The 19,011-nt window shown below is 41.2% G+C and overlaps 1 protein-coding gene across 4 annotated transcripts in view; it reads left to right on the plus strand.

The window, feature by feature from the left end:
• The first annotated feature begins 1,178 nt into the window (after positions 1–1,178).
• SUCO (SUN domain containing ossification factor) overlaps positions 1,179–19,011 on the plus strand; it is an 86,629-nt gene continuing 68,796 nt past the window's right edge. For 3 of the 4 annotated variants that reach the window (XR_009347306.1, XM_059145426.1, XM_059145425.1), the window contains exon 1: positions 1,179–1,376. Coding sequence is in view for 2 of the 4 variants with exons in the window: in XM_059145426.1 (XP_059001409.1) it covers positions 1,315–1,376 (62 nt within the window). In the remaining 2 variants the exon portion in view is untranslated. The remainder of the gene's footprint in view (positions 1,377–19,011) is intronic. The other variant, XM_059145427.1, reaches the window with a different exon arrangement.

Genomic DNA, 19,011 nt, shown 5'->3' on the forward strand with positions numbered 1-19,011 from the left:
AGAGCGGTCGCGCATTTGGGCATGTCAGGCAGAAGCCGCTTCCGGGAGACCTTCCGGGACCCCAGGGGCACGGGACCCCGGCGTGGGCACGCGGCCTTTTACCACAGATTACTCCGCGCCGCACCGGTGCCGAGGCGCGTGTACGGCAGCGCCTTCCTGGGCTCCTCCCGCGCGAGCCCTTCCCGCCCCTCCGCGGGCCACCCCGAGCACGAGCCCGGCACCAGGCGGACCAAATCCGGCGATCCCACGCGGGAATCAGGGCGCGGGGGTCTCCCCGCAGCGCCGAGACCGGGACTCTCCGCCGCGACCAATCAGGGAGAGGGCCTCGTGGCACACCCCCTCCCGATGGCCAATCAGCACCTAACCCGACGGGCGGGCCCGTCCGCACCGGGAAAAAAACACCTCTTCAAATTTCATTAGTTACAGTTTTTCTTCCCACCGTCCTTCTAGGCCGTCCGTCTCACGAACTGTGGTCAAAAGAGGAGAACTGAATATAATCATCCCAAAGCTGGTCATTCTTGCGGTGAGAGGCGAAATTATAGACCTCTCCATCAAAACTGGGATTCTAGGAGGAGTAGGGGAAAGGGAAAGGAGCGTTCTGGAAGACAAACTACAACTCCCAAGGGCCCTTGCGCCGACTCGCCACGCCCTGGACGAGGGGGCGGGCCATCGCAAAGAAGACCGCGGAGGGTCATGGGGCTCCTCCCCGACTTCCTGAACACGAGCCAGTGACCCGGCGGACTTTGAGGTGGGCGGGGCGGCCGCAGCCCCGGCTCTCGCGCGTTGTGTCCTCCCACCTCGCGCTCCTCCGCCCGAGACGTCGGAGGGGGCGTGGCCCGCGCGGAGGCTGGTGGGGGCGCGAGCGCCGCGGGACGTGGGTGACGCGTCCTCTTCCAGCTCAGCGGTGTGTGAGGTGGCGCGGCCCCGCCGGCGATTGGCTGTTGGGAGACGAGTGCGCCGCGGCCGTTGGTCGCCGGCAGCACGGAGGGAGAGCCGGGGCGGGCGGGGGGGACATGGGGCCGCAGTGGCGGCGGCGGCGGCCGGAGGAGGCGGGCGCGGGCGAGCCGGCGGCTGCGGGAGCAGCGGCAGTCCCCGGAGTCCTCCCGTGAAGCGCCGCGCTCGGCGCCGCCGTGGGCCCCTCGGAGGGGGCGGCCGGTACGCGGGCCGCTGAGGAGCCGCTCCCGCTGCGCCGCGGCCCTTCGGACTCTCGGTCCCATCCTCTCGCTCCTGCTCCGGCTCCTCCATCTTGGCCTCGGCAGTGGCGGCTGCCGGGAGGATGTGCCGCCTTCTGGCAGGGGGAAGAAGGAGGAGAAGATGAAGAAGTACCGCCGGGCCTTGGCCCTGGTCTCCTGCCTGTCTCTGTGCTCCCTGGTCTGGTGAGTCGCCGCCGCCATCCGGGAGTTTCCCGAGCGGGGAGCGGGGAGCGGGGAGCGGCGCGGGTCACACCCCCAGGTCGCCGTGGCTCTCGGGGTGCGGGTCTCCAGGCCCTTACGACACACGGGTTGCTCGCGGCTCCCGCGCCGACTGGCCCGGCCGCGCGCTGTGCGGTTTCCGTGCGGTGTGTCGGCGCTCGCGGAGAGGAGCGGGCGGGAAGGGGGCCCGAGTGCGGGGACCACCCGGTGCCTTTGTGCTCGGCTGCTCTGCCCTTAGAGACGGTGGGGCGTCCGGGCCGCTCTCGGAAGGGCTCGCGGGGTGGCTCGGGTCCCCTGCCGGCCGCTCTCTGGCCGCGTGCGGTGGGACCCGGGGAGACCGGGTCGGGCGCGTGCGGTCCCCGGTGCGATTCTAAAAGCGTGATTGTCACGAGGGCCAGAGGACCGCGCGCGCCGCGGTTCAGGCCAGGTCCTGCCGTCTCGGGCCTCGAGTGCACCTGGGGCGGCTGCTCTCGGAAACTGGGCGGGGGGCGTTCCGGAGCCCCTTTGAGGGGGCAGACGAGGAGCGGTTGGTGCGGTCGCGCGTCTCAGGTGTGGCGTGCGCGCTGTCCCTGAGGAATGGCAGGACGAGTCCTGTCTTTGGAAGGCGGGAAGAGTGCTTTGTTCCTAAAGTTTAGGGAGTTTCTGCTGATCCCTGGCACGTTTGGGTGCCTCGAGGCGCAAGGACACCGCGTCAGTGAAAGGATTGCTGTCACTTGACTGGGAAAAGCCGTTTTTTCCCTCCTGGAGGTGTGAGCCCCGCTGACTGGGAAGATGCTGCTTTAGTCAAAGCGATCTGCTGTTTACTCAAGTCTACATAAACTTTATTCATTAACGAATAAGTGAATTCGTTAACGAATAAGTACCTTTATTCATTAAGTCCCTTGTTTATTTCCGGAAAACACCAACGACGTGTCCATTTTTTCTGTGCTTAATAGATTCCAAAGATCCTGAAGTGGCAGAGGTGTTGCTCACACGAAATACTAAGTGACAGGAGAGGGAAAACCCTTGCCAGGCTGAGGAATTCTGATCTGAAGACTGATAGAAGCTTTAGAGAACAAGAATCTGGCCTTATGACTTTAATTCCAAACACTTCCAACAGGACAGCTGTCACCCCCTCCTTTGTTAGTGTCCTGTTGGGGACCAACAAGTGCGCGCAGGAGATGAGTCCACTCACCCCATTCTAGATTTAGATTTGTAGGTGACATGTGTTCATTTCCATCTTTTTCTGGGGGCTCCTTGGTAATTTACAGGGTAATGTATCATTTCTTTCTTCTTTCTCCTTGATCTTGCCCAACTTTAGACTTTCTGAAGTGGCTCATAGGGCAAAGAGGTTACACTTTCGTTCAAGTTTAAAATGCACCGGTACCTCGGATTTTTTTTTTTATTGAAATATATTTGACATTGTCTAAATGTCATTATGGTATTGTGCAAATTCAAGATGTGTAACATGTTGACATGATACATCGATGTACTGTGATACGATTGCCATTGTAGTGGTAGTTACTACTTTTATCATATCACATCATTATTTCTTTTTTGTGGTCAGAATAATTAAAACCTAGTCTCATAGTAAGTTTAATCATTGTCGTACAATATCATTATCTATATATTCCATAGTAGATCTCCAGGCCTTAGTTATCTATAGTTGAAAATCTGTACCCTTAAACATGATTTTATTTATTTATTTATTTTTTAGTAGATGGTGGAGATGAAATCAAACACTACAGTGTGTTCCTTAAAATCACTTGTGAATTTAAAGTAACCATGCTTCTATTACTTTGTGTACTTTCTGGCTGTCTTTTGCTTAGGCTAACTTCAATATGGTTTCTCAGCTTTATTCATTAGTAATAAAAGGTTATGACCTATTAGAAAAAAAAATCAGTCAGCCTAATATTGAAAGTAGTAGTCATAAAGTTCTGTAAAGTTTATTGACTCTCACAATGAAAAGTGGATGTTGAGAGTTTAAGGAGTAACAAGTTTTAAGAAACTTTAGCTTAAGAAACAGTTGAACTAGTGTATTTTGAGATTGGCTTATACTGCCAAATTTAAGGACTTTTAAATTATTCTTTATTGAAGCCATTAAAGGGCATTGAAAAGAGGATATTTAGGCTTGAGATTTTCTTGGAAGGGTGATGATGGGATTGGAGAGAGGAGTGGTACCCGGTAATGATGGTAGAGGCTATGTTACGTTATCAGGCTCGGCACTGATTCATCTGGAGGTCTGCTCCTTGTTCCAGTTTGGTCTGTATGTCATTTCCCAATATCTCCATTTTCCCTTAGGGGGAAAAAAAAAGTTTACGGAAGAGTAGTTAAGCTTCTTTTAGTAGCCATTTTTGTCTTTGATGTTTATAAATTGTCTCTAAATTTTGTGATCCATTTCTTTCTTAAGCTGTATCGTTTTGTAATGTACGAATGCTGTGTGTTCATACCACAGTTCTCTAGTTTCTAAGGTTCACCTCCCTCTCACCAATATTACTGAAACTTTTTATCCCCTTTTTTATACTCTCACACTTCTATAGCTCTTGATTATGTCTCCCCTCTCCTTTTTTTCTTTTCAGTCTAGAGTCCTAACCTTGGATTGCTGTCACAAAAAAAACATCCTTCCGTCTTATTAGTCATTTTAGTTGCTATTTTTTACTTTTGCATATATTGTGTGATTCTTTATGAAGTAGTACAGAGTATTTTAAGCATAAACTTACTGTAGCTGCAGCATAGAGTAATAATGATTGTCATATCTATGTGTAGCTTGTGGTGTGTACTTTACATACTTTAATACCTTCAGTCTTCACAGCCCTGTGAGGTAAGTATTATTGTTAACCTTATTCTGCATTGTATAGTTCAGGAAGTAGGTAAATTAACTGATTTGGCAAGGTGAAGCAGCTATTAAGTTTAGCAGCTTGGATTTGAATCTGTGCAGCCTGATTTGTGGCAGAGTGTCCTGACTGGTATCAAAGATCAGAAGGCCTGTATTTTAGATACCGCTCCATGGCTTAATAGATACGTGCCCTAGGACATGGTATGTAATTTCTTTGAACCTTAATTCTTGTATCCTAAAAGTAGGAAAACTAATTCATTTATACTTCACAGGGTTGTTAGGAGGATGAAATGAGATAATACATACGACAGGTCTTTATTAAATAGTGAGGGTGTGTTATCTACATATTTTGTAAAATATATATAGGGTATATAATCCATTTATTTCATTATAAAATTATTCAACAAGGATTTTTCTCATGCTTATTATGTACCATATGTTGTTTGGGCACTGAAAACCTAAAAATAGGGTGACCAGCTTATCCTGGTTTTGTCAGTGACGTCCCATGTCTCAGGAATCTCCTGTGTTATTTCTTACTGATGCTGTTAACAAGTTGCCAAAAATTTAGTGGCAGCATGCATCTGATACCTTACACTTCTGGGATCAGAAGTTCAAAATAAGCCTTAACAGGGCTAAAGTCAGGATGTCAACAGAGATGGCTCCTTCCTGAGTCTTTTAGGTAAAGAATCTGTTTCTTGACCTTTTCAGCTTCTAGGGCCACCTGCAGTCTGTGACTCCTCCCTCACAGCATTCTCACCTCTAGCTCCAGGCTTCACATGTGCTAAATCACTGATCCCCTTGCCTCTCTTTCCATAAGCACTTGTGATTACATTGGGCCTGCCAAGACAGTCCAGGATTATATACCCATCTCAAAATTGCTAATTTATGGGAATGCAAGCTGGTGCAACCACTCTGGAAAACAGCATGGAGGTTCCTCAAAAAGTGGAAAAAAGAACTACCCTGTGACCCAGCAATCGCACTACTGGGTATTTACCCTAAAGATATAAACATAGGGATCCAAAGGGGCACGTGCACCTGAATGTTTATAGCAGCAGTGTCTATAATAGCCAAACGATGGAAAGAACCTAGATGTCCATCAACAGATGAATGGATAAAGAAGAGGTGGTACATATACACAATGGAATACTATGCAGCCATCAAAAGAAATGAAATCTTGCCATTTGCGACAACGTCGATGGAACTAGACGGTATCATGCTTAGTGAAATAAGTCAGTCGGAGAAAGACAGCTTTCATATGATCTCCCTGATATGAGGAAGTGGAGATGCCACAGGAGGGTTTGAGGGGTTCGAAAAGAATAAATGAAACAAGATGGGATCGAGAGGAAGACAAACCATAAGTGACTCTTAATCTCACAAAACAAACTGAGGGTTGCTAGGGGGAGGGGCCTTGGGAGAGGGTTGTGGGGTTATGGACATTGGGGAGGGTTATGTGTTATGGTGAGTGCTGTGAAGTGTGTAAAGCTGGCGATTCACAGACCTGTACCCCTGGGGATAAAAATACATTATATGTTTATAAAAAAATTTAAAAAATTAAATTAAAAAATTGCTAATGTAATCACAAGACTGGTTTAACATGTAACATATTCAGGGATTAGGACTTGGACTCTCTGGGAGGCATCATGCAGCCTAATATATTACTCTCAGTCCTGGCAAACTGGGAAGAAGGATCGTCATCTTAAAGAGGTCTATGCTTTAAGCAGTGGATATTCAAATTCTTTTGAGTGTGTCCCCCTCAATAAAATATTAATGCATGCAATCTTTAATATGTGCTTAATTGTTTATAAGTTGTGTGCATGTGCCAATATATTAGTATGATAGTATACTATCATAAGTTACATAAATTAGGTGTTTAAAAAGATGAGAAAAATGAACAGTCTGATACTTTCTATTTTTTTTTTTTTAAGATTTTATTTATTTGTCAGAGAGAGAGAGAATGAGAGCAAGCACAGGCAGACAGAGTGGCAGGCAGGGTCAGAGGGAGAAGCAAGCTCCCTGCCGAGCAAGGAGCCCGATGTGGGACTCGATCCCAGGACGCTGGGATCATGACCTGAGCCAAAGGCAGCTGCTTAACCAACTGAGCCACCCAGGCGTCCCTAATACTTTCTATTAATAGAATTTTTTTTTGCTCTCAAATAATTTCTGGTGAGAGCTTTGTGATTGACTGATCAGAGTATTTTACATCACGATGTGATTGATGAATAGCTTGTTCTAGTTGGGAGTCTTAGCCTTGCGATTTTCTTGTTGACTTGTGCTTGTGTAGTTATATTCTTTGCAGTCTTTGCAGGAATGTTTTCAAAGCTATTTTTCCATGTTGTAAGAGTCAGTTAGTTAAAACTAAATAATATAATCCCTAAGGCTACTTAATTGGGCATACATAAACGCCAGTGCCTCACAATGCCTGGAGGCAAACCCCAGTTTGTGGAACTTCCACATTTTCCCACAGGTTTCTGATTACGTAGTCCCTGGGGTTATTCATGTTTGACCATCCGACCTTCAGAACAAGTATAAATTCTTATATTAAACTTAGTAAAGCTTAATTAATTTAAAAAATACTATTTTATAGAGCATTTTATGTTCACAGCGGAAGTTATGGAGATTTCCTATACACTCTGTCCCTACCCTTGTATGGCCCCTTCATTAGTCAACATCCCTTATCAGACTGGTTTATTTCTTTAAGACTAAAAAAAACTATTGTAACCAATAAGATCATCTTGGAGAAGCTCCTATTTAGAGCTAATGAGAAAAACCTGACATTTAAGCAATTCTCATACATTTGACAAATAATTACAAAATATAATTACAAAGATTTTGAGGAACACCAAGGGTAGAATTCGTATTCTAGATACGATTCTATCACTATCTGTATGTCCCTGGATGAGTTATTTCTATGAATCTCAGTACTTATCTGCATAAATGGTTTGCAGGATGGATAGTACAAAATGGAAGAATTTTGTTTCAGTAGAGGCAAGATTCCTAGAGTATTTGTGGGGAGAGATGAGAAGGGAGGCTAGAGCCAGGTTTTGAAGGGACTTGATAATTACGCAGACGAACTCTTGATTTTTAGCCTGGTTGAGAGTTATGAGTCAGGGTAATAGTTTGAGCAAAAGCATGAGGTCAGATTTTATTTATTTATTTATTTATTTATTTATTTATTAGATCATTATGACCATAGCGTGGTTTGGAAGGGACAGACTTCAGGAAAGCTGGAAGCCCTAAAGTGGCAGTCGCAGTGGAGAGACTTGATAGATACCTAAATCAAAGTGGTCTGTTTTGTATGCTTTTTTGTCCTTGGTAATTTTTCTTTTTCTTTCTTCCTTTCCTTTTTTTTTTTTTTTAATTTAAGATTTTATTTATTTATTTGATGGACAGAGATCACAAGTAGGCAGAGAGGCAGACAGAGAGGAGGAAGCAGGCTCCCTGCCAAGCAGAGAGCCCAATGCCAGGGCTCGATCCCAGGACCCTGGCAGAGGCTTTAATGCACTGAGCCACACAAGTGTCCCAGTCCTTAGTAATTTTTCTGAATATGTTACCTGGTTTTCTTTCTTGGTTTGTGACTTTATTTCTGTAGCCCTTCTGTTGCTTTTTCTTTGATAATTTTGCTGGTTTCTTGCTCATTTGTCAATATGCAGAAGTAAATAAGAAAAATTAGCAGTTTTGTCATTTTTAAGGTAATGATTGGAAATATCCTTGAAAATCCTGTATTTCGTCTGGAGAAGTTACTTTGTTGTGTTTCTGTAACTATTTTTTAAGACCATAAGTCTCTTCTCTGAATAAAATAATAAATATTCAAAATAAAATAGTGAAGTAATCCCTCTTCTTTAAATCATTTGATGACTTTTTCTTTTAATAGTCTTTCTTGTCCTGGTGTACAATTTTTAGCATGGGGACTCTGGGTAATGATACTGTATTGTAGATCTTGAAGTTGCTAAAAGTAGATCTTAAAAATTATCACAAGAAAAAAAATTATAGCTGTGTGGTGATGGATGTACTTTGTGGTAAACATACCACAATACATAATAATATTGAATTACTATTTCGTACATCTGAAACAAACATACTTTATATGCCAGTTGTATCTTAGTTTTTTTTTTTTTTTTTTTTTTTTTTTTTAAGTCTTTCTTGTGGAACTTGATGTGAAAAACTTTGGGAAGAAAAGTATCTTTGCCCTGGGATATACATTGCAAAGAAAGTGTGTACTACTTAAAAGAGGTATTAAGTTATTTAAAACAGTGTTAGATCTTGTCAGACAAGTTAAATGAAGCCAGATTCCCTAAATAGGAAAAGGTCTGTGGAAGAAGGTGTGACCAGGTAGATACAACATCTTTGTGTAAAACTCCAATATTTGTGACCAATGAAAAAGTGGCACATTACTTATTTATAATGTCCTTTGAATTATTTTAAAATGAGTTGGATGTGTTTTATAATATCATCTTTAAGTTATTAAACATTTGAGGGTATATTGGAATGGAGGCAGGTAATTGGGTTGGCTGGTAATAAAAAAAAAGATACTAACACCTAACTTACCTTTGGACATTGATTATTTCATTTTTCCATTCTTTATGAACTCCTAAATTATTCTTTCACTTGTTTCAACTGTCTGAATAGAGAAATAGGTCAATATGTGTAGAGCTAACATTCTAGTACTTGTAACGAAAGGGAAGAGAAAAATTTATAAAAATTTTAAATGCTTTATTATTCTTTCAAGCCATCTACAAGTAGAAACATATGCATGAAATACTTTTGTTTAGTAGTTTATACATAAATGGGACTCTTTATTTAAAACATAGTATATATGTATTGCAGAGTGTACTTTAGTGCCAGTTGTATGTTTTACTTTTAAGGCTGTATTTTAAAGTAGTTTCAAAAAGTAAAATTGTACATGTTAAAGGATATGAGAAATTGTTTTCAAGTATTTGCAGTATAAAAATGTTAAAACCTTGGGATAAACTTATTTCATAAATGCAGATTTTTTTGACGCTTGATTTTGTTTTAGGGCTTTATTTTTGTGACGAATCAGTAGTTAAAATTGTTTTATATTTTACGTAGAAGTAACACCTAGCTTTGTTAGGAAATGTTTTTTGGCTTATAGGTACTAAGCTAATTTTGTGTTTCTTGTTATAGAGTATTTGTAATCTAACATAAGAAAATATGTAAAGTACTTAAAATAATGCCTTGCTCATAGTAAGCATTGTTACAAGAATTCTTTTAATTTCCTCTGGGTGCTTTGCTATAATTAGGAGGGCATAGGTGGCAGGGTTCAGAAATAGGAATCCATTAATTAATTCAAAATGGTATTTAGTTACCAACAATGTATTTGTGGTGGTGGGGAATCCTGAAGAAGCAGGAGACTTGAGCTCTGCCCTTCTGGTTGTCAAAATACACATACATACTGATGTAGGGGAAAGGGCATAAAACTAACCTAGAGTTTGGTTGTAATCCCCCCCCTTTTTTTTTCATTATTAACAGTGAGCCTTTACTGAATGCTTATTAATATTCTCAGTGTTTCGTGTCCACCAACTTACTCTCTTTACAACTCTTTTGAGATAGCCACACCATTTTATTTTATTTTTTATTTTTTTTAAAGATTTTATTTATTTATTTGACAGAGAGAGATCACAAGTAGGCAGAGAGGCAGGCAGAGAGAGAGAGAGAGGAGGAAGCAGGCTCCCTGTTGAGCAGAGAGCCCAATATGGGACTCGATCCCAGGATCCTGAGATCATGACCTGAGCCAAAGGCAGCGGCTTAACCCACTGAGCCACCCAGGCGCCCAGCCACACCATTTTAAAGGTGAAAAAAGAGAGGCACAAAAAAGTGAACCAACTTGCCCAAGTTCTCACAGCTAGTAAGCAATGAGCCAAAACCTAAGTAGGCTGAGTCTGAGCTTGTCTTTTGTTCTTATTTTTTAAATTCAGTTTAGTTAACGTACAGTGTATTATTAATTTCAGGGGTAGAATTTAGTGTTTCATCAGTTGCATATAACACCCAGTGCTCATTACCTCAAGTGCCCTCCGTAATGCCCATCATCCATTTACCCCTTTACCCCACCAACCTCCCCTCCAGCAACCCTCAGTTTGTTTCCTAGAGTTAAGAGTTTCTTACAGTTTGCCTCACTCTGTATTTTTATCTTATCTTATTGTTTGTTCCCTTTCCTTATGTCATCTGTTTTATTTCTTAAATTCCACATATGAGTGAAATTATAGGGCATTTGTCTTTAATGGACTGACTTTGCTTAGCATAATATCCTCAGTTCCATTCATGTTGTTGCAAATGGCAGGATTTCATTCTTTTTGATGGCTGAGTAATATTCCGGTGTGTGTGTGTGTGTGTGTGTGTGTGTGTGTGTGTGTGTGTACATACATAAGTATACATACACATAGGTGTATATACACACCACATCTTTATCTATTCTTCTGTCAATGGACGTCTGGTGAGCCTGTGTTTTTGTCATTGCTTTGTGTGGCCAGTAGTCTTGTATATGGCTTTAGGCAAATTTCTTTACTTTTTCTTTGTGTGTTAGTTTTCTTACCTGAAAATGGGCAGACTGGATTGCCTCAACTAGGAATGAACATTAGAATTATTCCTGAAGCTTTAAAAAAAATACACATGCCTAAGATTCTTACCTTGGGGATTCTGTCTCTGTAGGCTTGGGATATTCTTATTCATTCTTCATTACTATTAGGTTAGATGAATTCTGAGATTTTGTGGGTTTTTTTTTTTTTTTTTTATACTTTTAAATTCTAAGATACCTAATTTGGACATTTGTGAATTTTCAACTCAAAAAGCTGAATTGCTCAGCAGTGCTTAAAGAAGGGAAAAATTGGGCCTGGAGTGGTCAGGAAAGACTGGACTTGAGTTTAAGAGAAAATGATGTGTGGCTTATAAACTTCGCTTCTTGGGAATGTAGATATTTCATGAACTGAAATAAGGTGTACTGGTGCTGCTGATGTGAATAATGGTCTTGTCCTAGTGTGGGGTGTATGTGTACGTCTGTCTGTAGTGGGTAGATAGTACTTGGTTGTCAAGGAAAAAGAGAATAAAAGAGAGAATGTACTTGATATAGGTGCGAGTGATAGCAGACAAGCTTGTCTAGAAACTAAAAGCTGTATTTTGGGAATTATAATGGGTTTTACAAACTAACCTAAGGAATTAGACAGTAAAAATCCAGCAAGAGAAGTGGTGCTCCAAGAATGTTATTTTTTACATCATTGTGGTGGAAATATTTCAGAAGGGACTTGGAGGGATGAATGCTAAAAAAGGGAAAAAAAAAAGCAGTTGAAGTAATTGATGTTTATCATAACAAGTATTTGGTAGTAAAAATGAAGACGGTGCATTGAGCAGAGTTTTGAGGAAGTAAACGATCTGGTTTGGAGATAGATTGGCCATTAACAGAGGAATATAGTAGAAATAGCGTTGGTCTAGGATTCAGAAGAGAACTTGGTTTTAGTTTGCTTCTAACAGGCTCTTGTTCCTCAGAACTCTCATTCTGTCATCTATGTCAGTGTTGGAAGATATTTACTGAGGCTTCTGTGTGGTATATTCTTTGTAGGATTCTGGTGGATAAAACAAAGTTAGCTGCTTTCTTGGAGTATATTGGTTGAGAGAATAAATGTTAGGATCTAAAGTTACAGATCTGTGCAGTGAAGTTCAAAAAGGGAAGAAAAGGTCATTGTTTTTTAACTGGGGCAACTTGAAGAGTTGGATATGCTCAAAAAGAAATGGAAGTGTTGCTGAGGATTTGAATAGGAGGAGCTGTTGAGAGAGTGGAATGATCCACATGGGATGATCCAAGTGGAGACATGATATAGGCACTGAAAAATGCAGACTTTGGGCACCTGGGTGGCTCAGTGGGTTAAGTGTCTACCTTTGGCTCAGTCATGACCCCAGGGTCCCAGGATCTAGTTCTGCATTGAGCTCTGTGCTCGGTGGAAAGTCTGCTGCTCTCCCTCCTTGTGCGCTCGTGCGCGCGCTCTGTCCAACGAATAAACCTTTAAAAATTTTTTTAAAAATGCAGACGAGTGCATTTAAGAATTGGGCTGGAGTTGTCCTCATAGAAGGGATTATTTTTGAAACAGAAGTTTGAACATGGAGATTCTGCAGAGACTTAAAGAAGGATGCCAAGCAAAGTAAAGCTCTGAAGGGAAGGAGAGTGGTTTGCAATGAACGATGGGAAGAGGTTTAAGGATGTCATTTGAGTGGCAGCAATATAAAATGTCTCAGGTAAGGCTGCAAAGTTTGAAAACTGAGAAAAGGGTCTTTTTTTCAAGAGGTAAGTAGTTGGTAAAAGCTTATGGGAGTGGAAACAGATGATACTTGAGCTGGTAGGCATGAATTCTTGCACATTTGTTTGGCAGTGAGATAGAAGCGGCTGGAGTGACCCCACCCTTCTATGTATGCTTCAGCCCATTCTACACCGTGCCGTGATTTATCTTACTGACACACAGTTTTGATTATGTCAGTCTCTTGCTAAAACATCTTCCAAAGGCTCCTGTCTTCCTGAAGAGAAAAATTTAAACCCTCACCTTCAAGGCCTGAAGTCTGGCCTAAACCTACTTTTGTAGGTGTAGCACGACTAACCTGTTAGCCTGGTAGTATTTTATTTGGGGACTATCTTTGTAGTTTTGGGTTGAAAATTAAGATTGCAAGGTATTGTGACTTGGGTTTTATAGGCTAAATATACCTGATGCAGTTTCTTAAAATACATCATTATCAAGTAAATATATGATTATCTTCAGAAGCTTTGAGAACAGTTATATTGGCTGAATTTCTAATAGTATGTTTAGATGTAAAAACAGAACAAACCATATTGTTTAATAAGTGCTACCCCATGCTAGATCCTTGAAATTATAGGCAAATTTAGTGAAACAATCCTCTAATAGATTTTGGTCTATGGAATAATTAAGCTAAGAGAATATAAGAACAGTCTTACAGGAGAGTGAAGATTAAAGATCAGAACTTTTGAAATTCAAAGGTTTGATTAGAAGCAAACCCCTGAAGGGTGCCTGGGTGGCTCAGTGGGTTAAGCCGCTGCCTTAGGCTCAGGTTATGATCTCAGGGTCCTGGGATCGAGTCCCGCACCGGGCTCTCTGCTCGGCAGGGAGCCTGCTTCCTCCTCTCTCTCTCTCTGCCTGCCTCTCTGCCTACTTGTGATCTCTGTCAAGTAAGTAAGTAAATAAATAAGTAAATAAAGAAGCAAACCCCTGAATACAGAGTTTTCTTCAGCCAAGCTCTGTAGTTCCATTTGATTTGATTGGAAACTGCTTTGGTGGCCAAATAGAATAAAAACTGGGAGGAGAAATGAACACAGTGTCACCTCTTGTGATCAGCAGGTAGACCTCACAGAGAGAAGCAGCCTTAAAGGAGTCCCCAAGCTGGTAATAGTTTAAGAAGGCTCTCTGTCTTTTAATACATTGTGATTGAAAGAAAGTAGAATGCTTATGAAGCAAAAGCACTGGAGGTCTAGTGATCTTTTGGTCCTTTTTTGTGTTTTGATCAAAGTGGCTTCTGTAATACCCGTTTCCTACAAATTTCCATGTACTTCATAGAATTTCTTCAGATTTCTGAATAGTAATGTTAAAAAAAAACCATAATTTTTACCGTTACCTCAAAGTTAAGTTCTACTTTCCCACCTTTTTGTTTTCCTGGATTATCTATTTGTTTGTTTATGAAGGGGAATGTACGCAGGGCATTACTTGAACCACACTGCTGTAATTGAATGGCTTACACTAGGTTTCCATACTGTGGATTAATGTGTACTTGTGTTTAAGAAGCAATTCTTCATTGCCCAGTTCTGATCTTTCTTTTACCATAAATTCTGTGATAACTGAGCTCTTTCCCTTTTCTAAGTTCGTTTTTTTTTTTTTTTAAGATTTATTTATTTATTTGACAGAGAGAGAGAGGGGGGGGGGGAAGGGAAGCAGGCTCCCTGCTGAGCAGAGAGCTCGACGTGAGACTCAATCCCAGGACCCCGAGATCATGACCCGAGCCGAAGGCAGTGGCTTAACCCACTGAGCCACCCACGTGCCCCTCCCTTTTCTAAGTTCTTATCCAAGCTGTTCCAATCCATAGGCAAAGGAAGAGCTTAGGAGATCACTGTGCTGAGACAGGGCAACAAGTTCTGCTAGCCTTAGAGGTGCTCAGTATTGTGTGAGGAACAGAAATATAAACAGTTAATTTCAGTTCAGGATTGTAATAAGTGCTTAGATATGCCAGAGGGTTGTGGCCAAACCCCAGGTTGTGGAAATCAGGAATGTTTCCTAGTCATTAACTTGTTCCTGCCCCCGGGTGGGAAGAGGGGGAGAATTCTGTCAGGTTTTGGATGGTGAGGAGTGGGAGCAGGGGCAGAACAGTCTTGGAAGACAGAGAAGCATGAGCCAGAGACTTGGAAGCATGAGACAGCCAGATGTGTTCAGGGAAGAGCGAACAGCTACAAGTAGTTCCGTATTACTGAAGCTTGAAGTGGGAGGCAGGGAGTGGCAGAAAATATAAAGCTGAAGATTTAGGCAATAGAGGAATTTTAGATATTTTAAAATATGCAAGGAAGTTTGAATTTTGTCATGGAGAGTTGGTAAGACATCCTAAGCAGGAGAACAGCATTCTGACAATTGGTGTTAGATTCTGGGCTGTGTGAAGGGTTGATTTGCAGAGATGGTAAGATGGGAATTGGGGAACTCTGTTAGAAGTTTGCTCTAAGTAAGAGATGAGGGTTTGAGCTGAGAAATGGATTACAGAAATTTGAGGTAAAGTAAACCATAGATAGTAGAGGAAGGATGAAGGGAAAAGAGTAGCATAGATGTTTTTCAGGTTTCTGACTTGAGGACTGGGTGGGCAGCAGCAGCATCACTTGATGAGATCAAGGATTCAGGAAGAGGGGCTTTGGCAAAGGAAGAGTTTTGTGTTCAGGTTGGGATTGAGTTGTTTTGGAGGTATCTCAGAACATGAAGGGAGAGAGAGTCAACTTTTAAATGAGGTGTACAAGGAAGATGAGAACAGAACCCTGGAAGCACCGGGATTTAATCTGCTGTAGTTAGCAGAAGCAGCACATCAAAGGAGATTTAGAAGACTTGGAGGGAGGTGAGAAACAGGATTGTATAATTTGACAAACCAAAGGAGAAGAAGGTTTCAAGTAGAAGCAGTAGTCAGAGGTGCCACACAAAGCAGAGAAATTAAAAAAAAAAAAAAAAAAAAAAGTAGATCCTGGTACTACCATACTGATTTCAGTAGTTTAATGAGGGCAAAAATGAGAAATCAGCAGGCTGAGGGCCAATAGAAGGTGAAGAAACGGAGACCACAAGTATATACTAATCTGAATTTGGTAAGTAAAAAAGGTAGAAAGGACAATAGCTGATAACAGTAGTTAACATTTGAGTTCATATTTTATGTCAGATTGGTAAGCACAGCACATGCATCATTTTATTTTCCTCATAATAACTCCATTTTGTTGATTTATTTGAGAGAGAGCAAGCAGGCGAGCGAGTGAGTTCGTGCGCATGCTTGCAGGAGCCGGGGGAGGGAGCAGAGGGGGAGAGAGAGACCCTCAGGCAGGCAGCACGCTCAGTGAGAAGCTGGATGCCAGGCTCCATCCGAGATCATGACCTGATCTGGTATCAAGAGTAAGAAGCTTAGGGGCGCCTGGGTGGCTCGATGGGTTAAAGCCTCTGCCTTTGGCTCGGGTCGTGATCCAAGGGTCCTGGGATCAAGCTCTGCATCGGGCTCTCTGCTCAGCGGGGAGCCTGCTTCCCTTCTCTGTCTGCCTTTCTGTCTGCTTGTGATCTCTGTCTGTCAGATAAATATATAAAAATCTTTAAAAAAAAAAAAAAAGAGTGAGCTTAACTAGCCAAACCACCCATGTGCCCCCATAGTAACTTCTTTGAGTATGGATATTGAGGCACACAGGTTTTGTAGTTTACCCAAGAACATACAGCTAATGAATGGAGGACCTGGGAATAACACTTGGGGATCTTGACTCTGAACTCCATGTCTCGTCACTGTGCTGCAAAATTTCTTATTTCTGTTGTTGCCACTATCTAAATCTGAGGTAAACGTTATTCCTCTTTTGTGGTAGTTCTTATATATTTGTTATGCTATAACTAGCCTTGACTAATACCATCAATTATTGAGTGAAGAGATCAATGTGATTTTCTCACTTTTCATTTATCTGTTGACCAGAGAATAATAAATATGAAGTACAGCAATAAAGAAAGATCGTAGGCTTTGGAGGGAGATAATCTAGGCTTGTAATCATAAATTGAATGACTTTGGACAAGTTAATTTCTGAGTTTAGCTTCTTTTGTAAAAATTTATCTAAAAGTCTAAATAAAAAAATAAAAACATAACTTTTTTTCCCCCAAGACATCAGGTGCTGAGGATGGCATTGCTCGTACTTGATGCAGAGTTTTGCATGGGTTCCCTTTTTCTCCAGTTTACATGATGACTCTTTTATCTTCTATCTTCAGTTTCACTCCTCTTTCCCCATTTTAGGCAATTACCCAGAGTATATTGACAGTCAGCCTTCATGTGTTTATTTGATGTGTTTTCTTCCCAGATAGTCTTGTTTTGCTTATATGTTATAAAATTTTACATAAGTTGTCTAACACTACTATCTCGCTCTTTCTACTTCTTTTCATTTAACACTTTTATTTATTTTTTATTTTTATTTTTTTTAAAGATTCTATTTATTTATTTGACAGAGAAAGATCACAAGCAGGCAGAAAGGCAGGCAGAGAGAGAAAAGGGGCAGGGGAATAGGCTCCCTGCTGAGCAGAGAGCCAAATGTGGGACTCGATCCCAGGACCCTGAGATCACGACCCGAGCAGAAGGCAGAGGCTCAACCCACTGAGCCACTCAGGCACCCCAGGAAGTTATGTGGCAATTTCAGCTCCTAGATAGATTTTTAAAAATTAGATCATTCTTACTATGTATCAGCTGAAATTTGACCTCATTTTTATTTTTTCATGAAATTTGTTTATTTAATGTTGATGCAAGTTTCTCTTACTATTTAAAATTTTGTAGAATAGTGATGATATAACAGGGTCCCCTGTTTGCAAAACTTTTTTTTTTTTAATGTACAGTTCCTTGTATAAATAAAACTGATTTGTCATATTTCTTAGATAGTCATTGAGAAGCTGTTTGGGTGATTTTATGTGTGTGTGTGTGTGTGTGTGTGTGTGTGTGTTGACGGGGGAGGGTCCCTATTGAAAATCTAAAGCTAGAGAACAGAAAGCTAGATTGATGGTATTTTTACCCCTCCTACTCTTACCCTCAAAATTCCTTCCCAGAAAACTATTTTGTTTTCTATAAGAATATTTTACATATGCAGTATATATATATGAACATATTCACAGATGTATTTTAGTTGAAAATGGTTTTTTAAAAGTTTGGAAGAAGAAATCACTTCATTATTTCTTGGCTAATCGCCATGGTCCTCTGCTAGGTTTTCTAAATACTTTGACTTGTTGTATCATTTAGATTAGAACATCAGCTACATTTAAAAGGAAATCACAATTTGACTGGCAGAACATTCGCAACACTAATGTCTTGATGAGATAATAAGTTGGAAAAGTTACCAAAAAAATTCCTTTTCCAAATTTGGGTAAGAAAAATTTAAAATTTAGGATCTGCTTTGAAGATGCTTTTTCAAGCATGTAGACTCTACTTCGGTTCATTTTGTTATAGATTTACAATTTTTAACCCTTCAAACATTTTTCTTGCTCAGAACGTCAGGTGGTCATTTTTTGTTGAAAAACATGCAGACACGCACAGACACACACACACACTCTGTAACTACTGGTACTTGTGACTGCTAAGGCTTTCAGACTAGATGTTAGTAAATATTTTCAGTAAGCACAGTATTAGCTTGGATGATATTCTTGTTTCACTAAAGTGTGTAAAGTTTCGTATTCTAAATGGTGCCCAGATGTGCTTTTTGTAAGGCCTTTAATTACATCTACTCTAAAAGTTGATAACCTTTCTTTATGAATGGTGAATCCATGCCACCGTGGTAGGGAGGAGCTGACAAAAAGGGAAAATATCCTTTTAGTTTTCAGATTCTCTTTTTTGAGTTTACATGTGTGACCTGGTGGTACAGAGGTGAGTTGGGGGAGTGGTAGTGGTGAGGTGACAGTAGTGATGGGAGGGGAGTAAAAAAAATGATGGAATTTCCTTCTGGTATGTGCTAGCAAACAGTATGCCAGCTTATATTTGCAAGTTTTGGCTTTGTGGGGTGGGGTTAAAGTGGTTAGGAATCGGTTCTCAAAGAAATGTACTTTTTAAATGTAAGTGAGGATATATACAGAATCAACTTAAATAGAAAGTAACAGAGTTATCACTGATTTTGAATTGTGGGGGAATATCAGAGGCTCACAGATTGCCATTGATCTTCATGTGATTTCTGGTGCTGAACTTCCTAAGTCTAGAAACTAATTTCTTCAGGCTTGGCAACTTTCAATAGTGCAATTTTAGGAAGTTTCTCTAATAGCATGGAATTAGACCTATTTAATCATGCAACAAAAGTGCCTTCAGCCAATATGATGTGATCCACTTGTTCTTAAAGTGGGGGTTCCATATTTGATTCACCTGGGGGATGTGTTGAAAGTAAGGACTCCCATTATAGATATCCCTTCTTATTCAGCAGAGTTAGAGTGCTTTTAGGGTATTTTATACTTTGGTAGTTTAAAATTTGACAGTTACTAATTGGTGATAATTTTTGTCTATTTTAGATTTAGGTTAGAAAGTTTAAGGTTATCTCTTACAGTTTTACTAACATCT

This window comes from Mustela lutreola, chromosome 14 (genome assembly GCF_030435805.1).
Source record: "Mustela lutreola isolate mMusLut2 chromosome 14, mMusLut2.pri, whole genome shotgun sequence".
Lineage (NCBI taxonomy): Eukaryota > Metazoa > Chordata > Mammalia > Carnivora > Mustelidae > Mustela > Mustela lutreola.